Consider the following 18,691-nt stretch of genomic DNA (forward strand, 5'->3'; position numbering starts at 1 on the left):
TTTTTAGATAGGTACTGTGCGACATCAATTGTTTTGTGTGGCTGAGTATTTGCCGCCTTCTACCGAATTGCCATCGATACGATACGACGAGGAATTTTTATTCCATTCTATTATCCCTATTTTCATATTATGGGTGATGTTACGCAGCGTTGCGCTCCATCGAACTGCAAAATGAAGTGTGAGACCGTCAGGACCGTCATTATCAGAAATTTATCACCTAAGGTAATATTTTTTACAGATAAAAGGTACCTCAGTCCCTCCGTACACTAGCGCACTGATTCACGCTCCGCCATTGTAGGTATCAATAAATCATAGCATTGCTTCAAAAAAATAATTCTAATTACGCAATTGATACGCCTATTAAAAGTAATAGGTGAGTTATGTAATCATAATTCATTTTTATGGCCGAAGCTTTTGTTTATTGCCGACTTGGTAAAGCATAAAGTGTGACGGTATTGACCAACACATCATAGAGTGATGATGGCAACTGAAAAGAAGTCTTAGCAACTAAAATGCAGGTGTGCTTGTGAAATGTAAGGCGCACCATACAGTGGGAAGATAATACATTTGGATTATGCTCAGTAACGAGCAATGGGAGTAGGTAGGTAAGGTTCCAGCTACGGCTACCTTATCATAAAGCCTTTCGCCAGCTTAGATTGTAAATCTACCAGCGTCATAGTAATCATCATCATTTCAGCCATAGGACGTCCACTGCTCAATATAGGCCTCCCTCAATGACTTCCACATTGACAGGTTGTTGGCAGCGGCCTGCATCCAACGCCTTTCTGCTACCTTTATTAGGTCGTCGGTCCACCATTCTAAATTTGGCAGGATACACTGTCCACTGACAAGATACACTGACAGTGCTCCTTCATAAGTAGGAATTCCTTATCGTATCATACCTGTCCAATAAGCCGGTTGAGGTTGGTGTAAGTCGGGCGCTCGATGTCGAGGTTGCGGCGGCAGATGTCATAGATGGCTTCGTTGTCCACCATGAAGGCGCAGTCCGAGTGCTCCAGGGTCGTGTGCGTGGTCAGGATCGAGTTGTACGGCTCCACCACCGCTGTTGACACCTGGGGACAAATAGAGAAGTAAACATACAGTCTAATAAGATTACCTAAGCTACATCTCGCAAACTTCAAAAGTAAAGTCTAGGTCATTTGAAAAAACTCTTGACGAGAGCCTCATGGTCTCTCTTTATGAAAAGGTAAGTATGACGTGGGTTATTTTAGTGTCATTATAAAATTAAATATTAAGATCGTTTCATCCACGAAAACGCGCCCCACCAATTTTTGGTCGAGGGAAGCGTGGAGTGCGGGGAATTTGATCCGAGCAATCCGAGCGTCATTATTGTAGTGTGCGTGTGCACTCATTGACACTTTAGCGTGAACCGATAACACTCTAACATTAGCGGAAGAATGGTGGGGCGCGTCTTCGTGGGTGAATCGATCTATATTTATCTGTAGAAATGAATGTGGTACTTATGAAAAACCATTTTTTACGGGCTAAGTCAGACACTTAATCAACACTGCCATGATTTGAACTTAGATTTGAAGAATAGTCGTCGATTTATTACCTGTGGTGCGGGGTAGATGGAGAACTCGAGCTTTGACTTCTTGCCGTAGTCCACGGACAGGCGCTCCATCAGCAGCGACGTGAAGCCGGAGCCGGTGCCGCCTCCGAACGAGTGGAACACCAGGAAGCCCTGGATGAAGAAGAATAATGAGTAGGTAACAGATAGAGTCTTCCAGATCGATATGTGGAAGACCAGGCTTCTATGTCTTTCGATTGTCATGTTGCTAAGATTAGATAGGATGTTAAGCAAGATTAGACCAAAGTCTCAGGTTTTGATTTTGGTATGGCAGAATAATATTTTCCTAATATTACAATCAGCAAAAATCAAAGGTTTGGTGGTGTACTTGAACTATCTAGGTATTTCCTATGCCCTAATGCTAAGGACTAAAATATTATTATAGGCTCATGCGTATACCACACCAACATTTGTCTCCAGCGAGATTCAAACCCGCTACTGCGGTAGGCAGTACAGGATCTCATAGAACACACGTCTCAGTAGGTACCTGCAGGCCGGTGCACTGGTCGGCCAGCTTCCTGATGCGGTCCAGCACGACGTCCACGATCTCCTTGCCGATGGTGTAGTGGCCGCGTCCTCCTTGCCAATGACAAGCTGTTCCGGGCGGAACACTGGCGGCACGGGGTCTCACAGAACACATCTCAGTACCTGCAGGCCGGTGCACTGGTCGGCCAGCTTCCTGATGCGGTCCAGCACGACGTCCACGATCTCCTTGCCGATGGTGTAGTGGCCGCGTCCTCCTTGCCAATGACAAGCTGTTCCGGGCGGAACACTGGCGGCACGGGGTCTCACAGAACACATCTCAGTACCTGCAGGCCGGTGCACTGGTCGGCCAGCTTCCTGATGCGGTCCAGCACGACGTCCACGATCTCCTTGCCGATGGTGTAGTGGCCGCGCGCATAGTTGTTGGCCGCGTCCTCCTTGCCAGTGATAAGCTGTTCTGGGTGAAACAGCTGCCGGTACGTGCCGGTTCGGACCTCGTCTGTGGGGGAAAGAAGGTATTATTAAATACTTAGGTGTTTTAAGAAACACAGTTTAATTTAAAAAATCGAAACTTCAAAATTGATTATATTATAGGCCTACCTACCTATAAATACTTCAATACTTCAATAAATGATATTGTCAAACAAAGGAGTAAACATTTTAAATTATTGAGATCACTTTTTTAATTAGGTCACACAAGTTATACATGTATCTTATCAGGTAGACCTACCTACCTACCGTTTGGTTAAACCTCCTTCAATAAAAATTACAGTGAAGCGCGCGCGGCGGTAATGTTCGAAAACGAGATGACATTGTTTTTTGGTTCTACCCGCATTTTAGTCACTTTTTCTCTTGCTGCGCCATTTAATGTGGTGAAGTCGCGAAAACAAGACCTAATTGTTGGAAATTGTGTGAGTTTTAGTTTAACAGTGAAAGTGATGTGATGTTAAACTGAGAACTATGGAGTTGGACCGCAGTGGAGCTGGATCGCAGATAAATCCACGTAAGTATCTTTAGTCTTTATTCTTTTGTTTTATTTTAACAAAACACATTTCTCTTTCGGAAATCCTAATGTTTCATGATTTGTGCATGTGTTTTGAAGTCAGTTCAATATTCTCATTACTTCTATCTTAAACATGCAATTAGCCGTATTGCGTAAAGCGAAGAAAGCAATGAAGCATCGAGATAGTGCGAGTGTCCGGCAGATGCGCCTGCGCACTTGAGGCAATTAAAGCGGGATTCCAACGCTTTGAGATAATAACGAATGCTGTGAGTGACAGGGCTACATAAATATCGTTTTGGCTGAGTTTGAGACAAGAAAAGAAGGTTTCCACTCTTTGTTTTTCGGTCCTCCTTGTAAATACACTCGTATTCACAAACATTACTATGAGATCTCACAGTGCGCGTGGACGCACAGATACACGAACCAATCACAGAGCTCTATTCAACGCTGTGCGTTCGATTTGCTGCTTTGTGAATACGGCCGGTAGTGTCGTCGCAAAAACAGTTTTAGACGATTTCGAACTAAATCGTTGATCGTGTTGATGTTGATTGATTGATCCCACAACATCAACCCTATATTAAAGAAGTAGAATTCAAAATCCTTTTTATTTTCTGACAGACTGCTGATGTTGTAGCTCATCTACAACAGGAGCTTATTGTCCGGTAGGAATGAAACGAGTATTGATCTAAAAGGCAATAAACACATCACCCATTGCCCCAAAAACAAAAAGCTTTTCACACTAAAGTTCTATGACATCCCGGTAACCTTAACGAATAACCCTACCACAGGAAGCTTTGTAAACGCTTCTTAAATGGAGTTTTAAGTCCAACAATAGTTTATTTACTTAAATGAAACCTTAATACGGTTTACATAAAATCCAATATCCAAAGCTTTTTGCAATCGCGGAATCACGAGCAGAATGAGTGATGGTATCAATTTGAAGGAAGAAAGCTTTTAGCACTCAATTCTTTTTATCAGTTAAGTAGTGTTATTTCAGAAACATTACGGTTTCTTTTGGTGTAAGAAATCTTAAAAGGACAAGCGTGAATTTATTTTATTGTCAGCATATTTAAAAGGTTGTAAAATTGCGAAGATTAAAATGAACTTTCTTACAGCATGTTCCAACCATAATCATATTGCTTAAGTTCGCTAAAGAATCACGATTCACAACGTAAAAAGATATTATATTTTATTTTATTCATGCATTGCCAGTGTGTCATTATTATTTAGATTTAATATGATACGTTATTGCGGATATGTCAGATTATAATTAAAATTACCACTTTTTATTCCCGCCAAACGGATGTGTGTAGATATCCACTTTTCAACTTTTTCATTACAGTAAAAACATATTTTTCATACTCGTACGTCATGCTTTGCTAAACCGTTTCCATGGTGAATAGGAAATCAGTCATTTGCATGGAATTAATTATTATAGAAATATCGCTTACATGTCGGATTAAAACCTAGTAGTTATAAAAAGGAAAATTATAATAACAACGGGTTCGGAATCCTATCCTAGAACTGGGATGAAAATTGCACTTAGCAAAAACTTCTAAAATGAAAAATATTCTTAACTAACATCAAGGCGACTCCGGTCCAATTTCGAGAAGGAGGTCAATCGTCGAATCCAACTCGGCTGGGCAGCGTTCGGGAAACTACGTAACATCTTTTCGTCCAAAATACCGCAGTGCCTGAAGACGAAAGTCTACAACCAATGTGTGTTACCAGTGATAACTTATGGCTCGGAAACGTGGCCTCTCACTATAGGCCTTATACAGAAGCTCAAAGTCGCACAGCGTGCTATGGAGAGGACTATGCTTGGTGTTTCTTTGCGAGATCGAATCAGAAATGAGGAAATCCGTAAACGAACTAAAGTTGCTGACATAGCCCGACGGATTAGCAAGCTGAAGTGGCAATGGGCAGGGCATATAGTACGCAGAACTGCGCGTACCGGAAAACGCAGCGTGGGACGTCCACCTACAAGGTGGACTGACGACATCGTAAAGGTAGCAGGGAAGCGCTGGATGCAGGTTGCTACCAATCGATCAACGTGGAAAGCATTAGGGGAGGCCTATGTTCAGCAGTGGACGTCCTATGGCTGAAATGATGATGATGATGATGAACATCAAGGCATGTAAGCGTTTCAAATTTACTATGATTTACTGGTTCCAAGAATTCTGAGAATTTAACTCTTCAGAAATCTATTAGGGCAGATATGTACCATCCTAGACTGCATCCCACTTAACATCAGGTGCGATTGTGGTCAAATACCTGCCTTGTTATGCATAAAAAAAAAATACTAGGTTTCCCCTATATTACCTACTACAAGAAAAACTATAGGAAAATGTTATTAGCTGGTCGGTATCGTATTCGTATCTCATAAAAAAGTGAATCCGGGGTAGGATCTAGTATCACGTATTGACTATCAAGGCTACGCAGCTATGTTCACATCGGCGCTAGTGGGATGGGTGGCCGGGCGTGACGCGAGTGTTGCCATATGCAGATTCAGATGTGGTTAAGTACTTGCAACACTGAGTAGTGTAGTAGGCTAGTGTTGCTAAAGTCGGCCAATCACAGCTGGAACGAGCTTCATTACTTAGTCACAGCATTTTTTCTGGCCATCTGCGATGAGTAATGAATTCCCTAAGCAGTTGTCAACGCTGCTTGTTTGAATTCGTCATAGGATGAAATTATTGTTTGTATCTACCTACAAACTGATGCAAAAGAAAATACCTACTTGGTTATCTTTGAGTATCTTAAATTGTTTTTACAGGAATTGCAGTCAAGAAAACTGACTAATATTCTTCGTAACTTTCCATTATTAAATTAGTAGGTATTGGACACATTCGTATTTTACCTATAGTAGAATTAATAAACAAGTTTCTTCTATAAATAATTTTAAACGTCAAATCTCTTCTGAACTGAATTAAGTAAAATGTTGCCGTTTCTGACGATTACAAAACATGCATTTCTTAAAACTGCAAACTAATCGCACAAGTGCACACATCTGGGCAAAATCAATTTCAACGAATCGCGACCGCGCGGTCTCTTGATGTGCCTCGATTTGTTTTAGCCTTTCCAAGAACTGTGTTACTTCAAGATTTAGCAATAAAAATAGAGATGATTAATTGATTATACCTTCTATAACAGTAGCCAGGTTTAAAATTACTGCATCATTTGACTTCATAACGACGCTTTAAATACATAAAGATCTGATGAAATTCCCAAAAGAAAATGAGTAGCAAATATTACCATCTGCAAAAGCAATGATTGCTCTATGCTGCGACTTATGACACTTTGTTCAAATCCATCAGATTATGAATAAAACCAATTAGTTTTAGTCACTTTAGCTTTATAGTTCCTTTCGCCCCAGGTGACCTTATGGATGTTTAATTAGTAGGCATTTTTCGTTAATTTCGATTGTTTTTGTACCAAAAACAATTCGTGTTACAGAACTTGTGGGTAATTTTGTTATGATACGATCTAATAATGCTGCCTACAACTAGTGAAACATAAGCTACATTCTCCATTAGCCACTCGGCACATCGACACACAATCAAGATCGGCAGTCCATCTAATAGCTTGAACCAATGTTCGGTAAACTCGACAACATGTAAAGTTATGACCACACTAAATTATAATTGTAGTACTCGTATGTAGGTACCTACTTAGCTATGTAGACGTGTTACATTTAAAGTTGTTTCTGTAGAGTTTACGGGAATACTCTATCTACTTTGTATGTAAACATTTGTTTGACGTTAGCACTTTTGTAAAGAACCACATCATTTTCATTTCAGCCACAGGACTTTCCACTGTTCCTCCCCCAATGATTTCTAGATTTTTATTAACCAACTTTTTAAAATTAAAATTATTAATGTTTTATTTTACTTTAATACCAGTGAAGCGTTAGAGTGAATGCTGAATTTAGAATTTAAACATTTCCAACCAATATTTAATCTGTCAAGATTTTAGGATTATTGGCTATTAATCAAAATTTTGGATGGGGTATAGCAATAACCATGTAAGTTAACTATTCGGTAGAATGTAATGTGTTTCGGAGTGTTGGCCGTAATGACAGGTTGTTCCGAGTTCAACAACCGGCGGCTAAAACGAACCAGTGTTCGTTTTAACCGTGATTCGAAGAGTTAATCTAACCGTGGGTTTATTATAGCACTTGTCTTGTAGGTATCAAAATTAATATCGTGAATATTCCTCATGAAATTATTAATCGTTGACATTGAACCTTAAATTTTACATCAAATCGTTCTGCATCTTTTGTATGTACCTAATTCTTTCCTTTTGTGTAAGTACAACAAAGTGTTAGTCTATCTATCTATCTAACTAAACCCTTACTATTCCTTCCTGATTAATAGCTTGGTGTCAGACATTTTAAAACTTCTCTAGTCGTCTGATTCGTTCAATCGGGAGCTCTATAACTTCATTTAGCTTGAAGGCAAAGAGCTTATAAATAACTACCATCATTTTAGTTTTCCGTATAGTAAACATAATCTTTTAGCTATTAATAAAATTAGATTAGGTACATACCCACAACAGTAGGTTCTAAATCAACAAACACGGCTCTCGGCACGTGTTTCCCAGCTCCGGTTTCGCTGAAGAAAGTATTGAAGGAGTCGTCTCCTCCGCCCAGGGTCTTGTCCGAGGGCATCTGTCCATCAGGCTGGATACCGTGCTCCAAACAGTAGAGCTCCCAGCAGGCATTGCCGATCTGAACGCCAGCTTGGCCGATGTGAACTGAGATGCATTCCCTCTGGAAAGACAGTTTTGCTGTTAAGGTGGTCGTTCAGCTTGCCTAAGATAGACATGGATTTTAGTGAAATATCAGTCCTAAGTCATTTATTTGCAAATAGGGCTTTAAAAGGGGAGGCTTATGTTCAGCAGTGGACGTCCTGTAGCTGAAATGATGATGGTGAGGGCTTTGAAAACGCTTTTACATGGCCAAGTGTTATTTTAACCTTAATACTACTTCGGGACAATAAATGGGTCGGTGCTGAGAAGAAATCGGTCACCATTGGTGTGCACTAAGTGACGTGATGAACGGAATAATAAGGTAAAGAATGAAGTGAAGAAAATATTTGCAATGTAGTTTGCCCACAATCGCAAAGTGTAGCTAAGTCAGATGACTCCTTTGATAATTCGCTAAAGTCGTTATGATGCATAACAGTCAGTATGTTTGATATGTTATGGTCGTTATGATTATAATTAGAATATTGGACCACGTTAATAAAATACTTATTTGTCTAGTAACCTAGACTCAGTTGGTTTGAAACAATGTACCTACTACATGGCTTGGCTCTACATTGTATGGCTCAAATAGTTGTCTATTCGAACTGACAATCGCCTTTAATACCATGAAAGCCCTAATATCCGGTACTAAGGGTTGCTTTCTTTTGTGGAAATCCATCATTATTATAAACGTATGTATTTGGTTCAACGTCCTTCCCTTTCAGACATTTTCTTTGTCGTTTTGACTTGATAATTTGTTATGGCGTTGGCATAAGTTTGACTCGATACCGAGTTCTTCTATGAATGGGATTATTTTGAATCAAACTGTGTAATATTAAGCTCATTAAGGTTTAGCTTTTCTTCAAGAACACTTAAAATACCTACCTACTCGTAATTAACAAACACTACAGTCCTACTTAGCACGCAGACCTAACTAAAACCTTTGACCTTTGCTTTGACATAAACCTCGTACCTCTATTATAGTTGCATGCGTCTGAATATAATTAAAATTAAATTAAGACAAGCGAAGTATTTTTGTAAGAACAAAATCGCTTGTCCACTAAACTTGCTCCTCACGCAAGAAGACGTGCGTGACTATTTTTTGGCACAATAAGGAAAATTGGGGCAGGAGACGTGATCCGAGGGCCATTGCCCTACACTCATTAAGTCTATGTTTGTTTGTAAGTTCATACCAATGATAAATGGAGTTGTCGATAAGAACAATAAATGGCCGCCAAGTTACGGTTACGTAGTAAATCAGATATAGGGAAAGGTAGTAAGTAGTTTAGGTTTAGAAAGGTATTGAAGCTTACGAGTTATAAGAACTAAGTTTAGTCTCACGATTTGGCAATAAAGAAATAATGATGAAATGTTTGATGAGAAAAGTTATTGCTTATTAATGGTCCAATCTAACTGATCATAAACCACGTGGGCGCACAATAACCTCTTTGATACATAAGACTTAATAAGGTAATATAATGTAGGACAGCTCATTACTTCTCAAGTTACGCCCTAACTCTGAGATGAGGAACAAGATTTCAGGCCCATTTATTTGGTACAAAGGGCGTTCTCAATATTGAGAGCTTGATTCCATTGTCGTGAGCCGATAAAAACTCTTCATGAGCATTGGAGTCTCTACATGAATATCATCTTATCATGTCACTGAACATTTTGTTAAGTTCATGTCTCTTAAAATATGTTGTTTGCGCTCATCTCCTATCTACTCTTATAAATAAATAAAATAAATAAATAAAATAAAAATCATTTATTATCAGACAAAAGCAGTCCATAGTTTGGTTAGTAACTTATAAAATCTTGTTTAACTTCTTTACCTAATTATCGTGCACATGCACACCAACGCGAAAGCTACTTTACGAGCTTAGTTTACGAGTCGCATCGCTTTACGTTCAGCTCCTGCTCCTGAAGGACTTTAACCGATTTTTTTAACCGTGTGTTAGTGGAATAGGCTTTCATTTCGAACGTGCGGTTAATCGTGCGGAGCGAATGTATCACATTTATTGTACCTTGTGTGTAATTTATTTATAGCACTAAGTCTTGTGCTCCGCTAAGGCTGTGGCCACACCATGCGTGACGTCTCCTTTTTCTAGCGGTTATAGAGTCCAACTCCAATTGATAATCCTAGGTTTAAATTGTAGTAGAAGATAGTTAGGTTTGAATATCAGGCGGGTCATATCGTTCAGTGATGATTTAGCCCTTTTTCCCAAATACTGCAATAATTATTTATCTAGTGCCATGTTTTAGAGAACCCGAAAAACCATAGGAAATTGTCACACAAATCTGAATATATCCAGCGCATTCACCCACACACAGTTCACGTTATATTCAGATTTTCTGAATATAACAAAATCCTTCAGCAGTCGTGAAAAAAGCCAAGCGATTAGAATCCAACTTACAAATCCAATAAAAAACGGTCTCTGTCACGAAAACAATTTTCCTTGCAGTGAAAAGTCCCCTCCGTTAATAAAACATACATGAACTGGATCAATGCGGTTTATGTCTTTAGGATGTAAGCTAGATGGGGTAAGGCTGGCACCAGAACTAATATTGAGTGTCTGCGCAAACAAAGATTCGTATTAGGTATACTACATAACTGAAGTTGGTCCTACAGACGCTAATTGGTTTTGGTATTCGGTCTCCGGGCTTATTTATTAATCACCAGATAACTTATTTCTTACCAACATAAATTGATGATGTTGTTGTATATAAAAATACCGACTTGTCTATTAAAACTTATTTGACACACCGGCTCTAGGAAAACGAAACAAATGAATAGAATAGAATAGAAAACTTTTTATTTGCAAGAAAGGTATACAAGCAGGTAAGACATAGATTATAACAGAGAGAAATAAACAAGTGGACAATTAACTGCTTGTGCCCCTCTGACAAAAAGGCACCCGCTCAGCGTACATCAAGACCGCCAGGGCTTGTCTTGAAACTGATTTTCAGCGGGGGCCCTCTGTTGTCACGGCGTACCCCTGCTGACGGAGATTCAAGAGGAGAAAGGAGTCCACAAGTCCGGCAGCAGGGAGAACGCAGCAGGGGGGCGCAATAGAAAAAAGAGAAAACAAACAAACAAAAAGAAAGAAACAAAAAAGCACCATAAAAATTAAATAATAAAAATAAATTCATTTTACATTAATAAATTATGAATTAAAATAATAATAAATTACAATTATAATAAATTACAATAAATTTAGATTTCAATTATTAATTACATAATTAAAACACATTTAAATAAAAAAAATGACAATCAAACCAATTTTTTGCTAACTAAACATTTAATTGGTCTTACCTTTCCGTTGTATTTTTAAATGTATTTAAAAGTTCTATCAAAACTTCACAACATAGCGCGTAAACAGTACAATGGATTCGCTGTGACTTCGCTAAAATTTTACAAAAACTATTTTAGTCACCTTTAATTAACAGTTTACAGATCATTAATCTTTGGACTACCTTGCATTCGGCTTGTCATGGCGTTCGGCGTACCTTTACATGTTAGCAACCTTTTGTAAAGTCATAGAGTTCCAGCAGTAATAGTTTTCTAATCGGAGCGTTGTGGTGGCAGGCACGGGGTGGTTCCAATGCTGGCTTTACCTCATCAATCACGGTTGATAACAGCATGGATTTTTCATGATTTTTGAAGCTAGCTTGATAGCTGATAGGCAATAACCGTGTGGTTGTAATTTGAAATGCTATTATGGTATTTCATATTCACGATTTCAAATAATACTGATTTGCTGGTCGTGAAATTGTTTAACTTAAAACTGTTGTTTAATGTCTTTCTCGGATAAAGATGACCAATTTTACATTTCAGGGCTGACATTAACCAAACAGCACATAATTTAAATAGAAACTACATGGAAAAGTACATAAGACTATCCATCCATGGGCGTACTAAGATTGCTTGAAGCATAACAATAATGTAGGTGGTTATCTAATTAAGTAATAAACAAACCGCAATAATTCCAGTGAATCATATGTATACCACAACAAATCGCTACAATAAACTAATACGCTCGCCGCTAATCGTATAATTTCCATTAAAAACCTCGTTTCGCCCACGAGGCGCCATGATTGCCTATAAAACTCTAAAAACATTGAAGAACACAAGCAAATTGGAGCCATAAATTCGAAATAACCAATTGGAGGCGTTTGATTAGCCATCCTTATTTGTATCAATACACCCACGTTGACTCCCAAACTTTTAGGAAATGTAGCCCATTTATCCTAGCCTACTTATACTCGTATGTGTACTAAAATCCGGAATAGTAGTCCGTTTCGAACCACTACACCAAACAGCCGACTATAATGTTTTGAGATTGAAATAAATCGTGTTCAATGTTAGAAAACTTACACGTAACCTTTTATTAGAAAAGTTTATTCTTTAGCAAAATCTTACAACGACTCTACATAAGCTTTTGGTTTGGGGTCCATTTGACAACCACTGGCCCCAGTTTGGTAAAGTTTACTGGAGTAATCTTGTCCAATTACGATTACCCAAAGGTAGATGATGGCAAGATAAATGGTAGCAATTGTTACGCATGGGAGGCGGAAGACAATGGATGCTACAGAAGGAATTCGGATGCCATTAAAGCCGATGGAGCGTGACATCTTTTACTTGTAGAATATACCTTTAGATGGTATTAAGATACCATCAAAACTAGGCCGAGTTTGTACTATTTATATAACGTAAGTAGCTTTGATGAGTTAGCCCGGACTCCGTAAGAAAATTAAATTACCTAGGAAGTGCGCTTTATGGATTTCTTTCCACTTACGATTAATATTTCCTTTATAAATAAAATAAAATATTAATATTTTTTTCAAATACTTCTTACTTTATCACGAAAAACCTTTGTATTATTTCGAATCTTGGCCCATTAGATACGTCCTACTACATGTTAACATTGTATTTGAAATAATTATTTTATACACACAAGATTCTGTCAACCTTTGAAGATTAAAGAGCCTTTGTGCAAGTTTTTTCCTAAACCACCTGGATTTTCACAAGATCATCATAATTTGTTCACTTCAAAGATTGAGGGACATCTGACGACTACAAAGAAGTATTATAATTCTGCCAGTCATCTAACTCCGTAATATCGTAATAATTATAATCACATTACAATTTTAGAAATTAGTGAGACCGTCCTTAGCGTCTTAGTTTTAGACATACTTTGAAAAAAAAACAACATATGAACAATATGTTTTATATGTTGTGCCTTTGTTAAAAAGTTATCAGTTTTAAAATGATTGAGTCATAAAATTAGATCTAATTAGTTGAATGAAGTTACTAGTATTATGGTTAGGTAGTCTTTGTTTAAAATATTCATCGGCGCGACTTCGAAGTAAGTAGGTATAATTTGTATCGATTTTTCAAGTGATCAATGAAGCTTCGTGAAAAAGCTTCATGGCTGTAGCGAATATGTTATGAATGAACAAACCCACAACAAAAAATTTAATGCCGGTAACAACCACATATTAAAGTTTTGTGTGGTGTTTCGTAGAAATAATTTATTCAGATTTATCAGAAATCCTTCAGGTTCTTCAAAGACACGTTTCAGTACGAGTATAATCAAGAATTATTCATCATTTCAGCCACAGGACACCCATTCCAGATTGGCCGGTTGGTAGCAAGTTAGCAACCATTATTGCTCGTAATTTATCGATCCTAGTGATATTATAGCAACCTCAGTTAGTCAGTAATTCCCGTTAGCGTTTCGCATAATCTAGCATATTAAATGAACCGTGTGCGCCGGCGGCACATGCGTGGTTTCCGCGGATATCCTACACGGAACAGCTAGTATTACCGCCTGGACTCCCTGCATAATCTAGGGTTACTTTAAATATAGTCTAAATCTGTCGTGAACAAGAAAAACTTTAAGACAGACTGTGACGAATGTATGAATTATAGCCTGACCAGCCTAACATAAAAACCCTCGCCATGTTGCGGAAAACTAATGGTACTAATTTCTTTTAATGGCAACAGTAACTGAAAACTTCATTGTCATGTCACCTTGCATGTCAGTCTATTGCTGTCAAAGTGTAAACAAACTTTATTTTAAATATGCGCAATTGATTTTGTGAATTAAATTGCTAAAATCTTTTTATAGTCGTGAAAGAAAAGTGGTTTACAATGTGTTAAAGTATTTGTCGAAGAGAAATACTAAGGGTTCGGACAATATTTTCATTGAATAATGTTTCCGACAAAGGTTGTCAAATTGACTGACATGTTTATCGCATAGTACAGTCCACTATGAAAATTAGCTGTGGTTTGTTTCAACTACCTATTTTAAAAATTTTTGTCACTTTCTAAGTGTTGAATTTTATGGAATTGGGAAAGAAGTACCGAGTTTGAAGCGTTCATGAGCAAACATTGCAGTTGAATATTCAAGTTCTGAATTTGATTATTGATGAATAATAAAATAAATCCTACTAGCTCGATTGATGGTTTCATTTAATTTATTTAAACCAGGTTACCTATTATAATATTTTTTCGTTAATTTATGAAAATATCAAATTAGCCCGTAATCCTGAATCCTGATACATAAAGTTAGCCTATTAATTTAACACAGGTACGACTGTACTCAGTGTTGCACTATCAAATGCAATTGACGCGCCTCTATGCCAGGGTTTTTATGTTCCTGGTCAGGCTATACTATTCTAAGTTGCGCGTTAACTTTATAAACACTTTTATTATATTTTGAATTTTTGACGAATTATGGACGAAATACTTTCAAAACATTTTCAATTTTCTCCTCCTTGCATAAGCACAGCAGTAACGAACCCAAAATTGCACTTCAAACGCCAAAGTAACTGTGAAAAAAAAACGAAAATAACTGACTCCCCGCTGTATCATTACGGGCGGGTAATGAAACATTCAGGAAGAGATTTGTGAGTGCCAATGTCCAACATGATTGCATAGACGGGGTCGTCGAACCCCCACCGATCTGATGGCTCGGCTGGCAACACGTAAAAAACTTATATAAAAAAGTTAAAAGCCAAAGACGCTGCATGCAGGCTTTGTTAGACGAGGCCAGAGTTTTTGGTCGTTATAATAGGTGATAGAAAATTGGTGCTACTGTGTTTCGGGCATGATTGATGAATTCTGCGTTGTCTGTGGACTTAGTCTATGGAAGTTAATTTATCTTTTGTAATCCTGATTGTTGTTGAGACAAAAGTGCTAATTACATTCTTGGAGAAGGTCTATTTAAAGAATAAGTATATTCTTTTTGTTAATGAAAAAACCCAACGTATCTTTAGCCTTGATGAATTAGTTCGACAAGAATGGCTAGAAAAGTTTCAGTGTACCTAGTGTAGTTAATACATTACCTAATTAATTTTATTGGTTAAGTAGATAATCAATAAAATTAATTAGGTGTTGCCGCATGGATCGCTTTTATTATCAAGTCTCATGTGTGTCTATGTAGGTTTAGGACCTATCTTTGTACTTATATTAAGACCACACCTCATTAATTTATCAATGAATGTCGAACTTAGAAAATAAATGAATTAAAAGTTGTTTAAAACAAAATTCCACACTAAAAAGCTCAGAAAAAGTAGTGTTTAATTAACGTAACATGTTCTAACAATACCTGTCCCATGTCCTGGTGCCCTGGGAGGGTCCTGGAGGGCAGAGGGAGGGGGGAGGGATGGCGTCAGCGCCACTCCCGGTGACTCACAGCTAAAAGCTGTCTGTTTGGCTGGATTATGTTGCCCACTTAGGAATACGATGGAATATCAAACTCGAATGGGATGATATTTGAGATGGATTTGATTATTCTTTGATAGATAATATACCTACTACTACATAGTTGCGTCAGATCGTAAAATGTAGATAGACGTTATGGAATAATGTAGAGACGTCTCATGTTTGACTTTTGATTTTCTTCAGCAAATTAAGTTTTCCGAGCTTTTTCTCGTAGTTTCTGGTTTCCAGAAGAATCGTCTTAGGCTGAGTTGCATCACCTAACTTTGATCGTAACTATAACGATAACCGGCGTTTTTTGTATGGAGTTTGACAGATTTTTGACGTTTGTCAAAGTTAAAGTAAGATGGTGCAACCCAGCCTTAGAGTTTTGTCTTTTATTAGCGAAAAAGTTTTTGATGCTTTGTTTATATGTAGTTGTTCAGGGAAACAGAATTAATAGGTGTATTTACTTACTTTCTTTTATGTTGACAATACTAATTCATGTTCAGCGCAAATTAGGTTGTTCTGGTACGTTATGGCTGTACAGATATGTCTTGCTTGATTTAGACCACTATTGATTCCTGGACGATGTTTCGTCTTTAGCAAGCTTTTGGCAGGTTCTATCGCGTGCTTGCAGACCGTGAAGTGCAAGTTCATTGAATTTGCGAAAACGTGAGTCACATCACAGCGCAATGCGCCTTGGACTTGGAGCAAGGTAGCCTTACATAAATCTGTTACAGTGAGCCAGTTAGGTAATTATTTTAATTGGGTACAAGTTTAATAGTGGCCGATGTAAAAAGAAAAGTTCATAATGACTTCTTCGGACCGACGATCTGGTGAAGGTCGCGGGAGGTGCCTGGATGCGAGCGGCACAGGACCGGTCTTTGTGGAAATCCTTGGGGGAGGCCTTTGTCCAGCAGTGGACGTCTTTCGGCTGAAACGAACGAACGAATGACTTCTCATTTCGGGATCTTCTTTTTGAAATGCTTAATGGAATGTGTTTTACGAAACGAGTATATCCTAACTAACTAGACAGAGAAAAATAGAGTATTAAAGTTAAATAAATATTAAGACTAAGAAAACATAATCCATTACAAGAGACTCTACAAAAAAAGCAAGAATTTAAGATACAGAGTATTCCATTCATTGCTGCTTATAAATCAATGTCAGACAAAACTGGAGCTTCCAAAGATTTAATAAAACAAGTACAAAGTTCGAAAATGCTTAAATCGCGTTAGAGTCGGCCGGAGCGTGCCTTTTTGTGGTTGTATTATTCATATAAGTAGGTACGTACTTATTTTCGGGGTTTAATAAGCTATGAGTCATTTCTATTACATTTGATATGGAACGTAGAGTTTTACTTTTTGTTAAATTTTCTGAATTCATGAGTCGCTGCTTAGTCATGAACTGAACAAAATTTGACTCATCACATAACTATAAAATACTTTTAACTCCGTTATTTGATTCCAAATATCACCGCGTAAGATAGATGAAGGGGGTAAAACGGGATCCACGCGTACGAAGTCGCGGGCGGCCGCTAGTCAATCATAATTCATAAAAGAACATATTTACAATAATTTTAATAACCATTGATTGTACCGGCTGTCCACCCTTCATATAGCGTGAGTGTTATGTGTTATCGATATGCCTATAATTACTACCTACCTACTACCCAGTGGAAGGAAGTCCTTTGTTGAACCCCTGTTTCACCCTAAAAGGGTTCACCGGATCTAGCACTTGTTAGTACTCATCCCCTTAGTGTCTTCCTGGTCAGCGTTATATTTTATACTTTTAAAGACAAAATTGATTATGCTACGTAACTACCTATTTGTGCTTACTGAATCTACTGAATCACTTTTGAATCTTTAGGTACTACTCCCTAAGTCAACAGAGACAGATGTTATGTCTGATGTTGACCTATACTAAAAGTATAGTATAATCCGGACCAATAGGCTATCAATCTTGCAAACATGAAGAGACCGACACTGATCTCAAATTGATACTTACCCATCTGCTGACGTGAATAGATACCTATCTACATGTAGTCTTTGATTGCAAAGTAACTATAGATAGATACATAATGTAAAAAGATTGAGTCCTTTTTGCTGTCCAAACATAAACTTAACAAAGGTCAGGTGTTATTTATGCAAAGTATTATTATTTTATTAGCTTTCGATATGACTAAGCAAATCAATTTCATGGTATGGTGGGATATGGTTCTTCATAATGAGGCATGGAAGAATCATCAAAACAAAACATCAATTTCATCTGAGACGGCAGGAAATTTTAAGTGAAATCGTGATCCTCCATTATTACTTGTAAATATGAGAGAAAGCAGGTTAATAAACAGTTAAAACGCATAGAGATCCTAAACTTTGAAGCATGTTGGATTCAAAGTTCAAAGACTCAGTGTAAATTTTAATTGTTTAAGCAACATTAACTCTACAACTTACTTAATGACACAAAGAGCTTTTACAATAACTTTGCTAACTCACTAGCTATAAGAAGAAGATCAAAGAGTCATCAAAGAGATAAAAATCAAAGGGAATAAAACAAAAACTGTTGTACCAAATTAAGATAGGAGTTGATAAGTTTCATCTAACGTAAGTTAAGTCTGCTTGTGACTACGACTGCAGCATCGCAGCCGAAACGTCAAGCCGTGAGTACATAATGTAACTCATTAATAAACGTCGCGTTAAGACCCGTGTCTTACTATTTTAACGTAAGTTAATCTAAAGAAGTTGTATCATAAATGTGTGTGTATGCTACGCACCATAAAGGTATTCGTGCTCAAAGTAGCGCAAAAGTAAGGCAAAGTTCATTACTTGATTAAAACGACCAGACCTAGAAACATAATTAGCTGGCAATTAGACATATTAATATTTTAATTAAAAAACCCCAAGGGTAGTTGAACCCGTCCGCTTGCGTTAGAGACGGCTGGTCACGCGTTGGGTGCGCCGCCATTGTTTCTATGGTAAACCTGACTATTAGTGTAATGACATGACAATGTATTATGTCGATGTCCCAGAGTGAGTGATCGGACATGTTATCCGAGACATCATCGTCACTTTGCACGCCTTTTTGTGATTTTATGTAGAGCATCCTTGAATCTGTTTGATACCTTTAAACTGTTAACCAAATTGCTGAATTTTAATCTGAG

The 18,691-nt window shown here is 37.8% G+C and overlaps 1 protein-coding gene across 2 annotated transcripts in view; it reads right to left on the reverse strand.

Annotated features, from left to right (window-relative positions):
* Window positions 1–18,691, reverse strand: part of LOC135073706 (tubulin alpha-1A chain) — a 33,917-nt gene that overhangs the window by 2,874 nt on the left and 12,352 nt on the right. Inside the window, exons 2-5 of one of the 2 annotated variants that reach the window (XM_063967852.1) lie at window positions 7,626–7,848; window positions 2,401–2,573; window positions 1,577–1,705; window positions 903–1,073 (exon numbers count right to left, since the gene is read on the reverse strand). In XM_063967852.1, coding sequence (XP_063823922.1) covers window positions 903–1,073; window positions 1,577–1,705; window positions 2,401–2,573; window positions 7,626–7,848 — 696 coding nt within the window. Of the gene's footprint in view, window positions 1–902; window positions 1,074–1,576; window positions 1,706–2,078; window positions 2,160–2,400; window positions 2,574–7,625; window positions 7,849–18,691 lie in introns of those variants that run through there. The other variant, XM_063967851.1, reaches the window with a different exon arrangement.

Source organism: Ostrinia nubilalis, chromosome 8, assembly GCF_963855985.1.
Source record: "Ostrinia nubilalis chromosome 8, ilOstNubi1.1, whole genome shotgun sequence".
Taxonomy (NCBI): domain Eukaryota; kingdom Metazoa; phylum Arthropoda; class Insecta; order Lepidoptera; family Crambidae; genus Ostrinia; species Ostrinia nubilalis.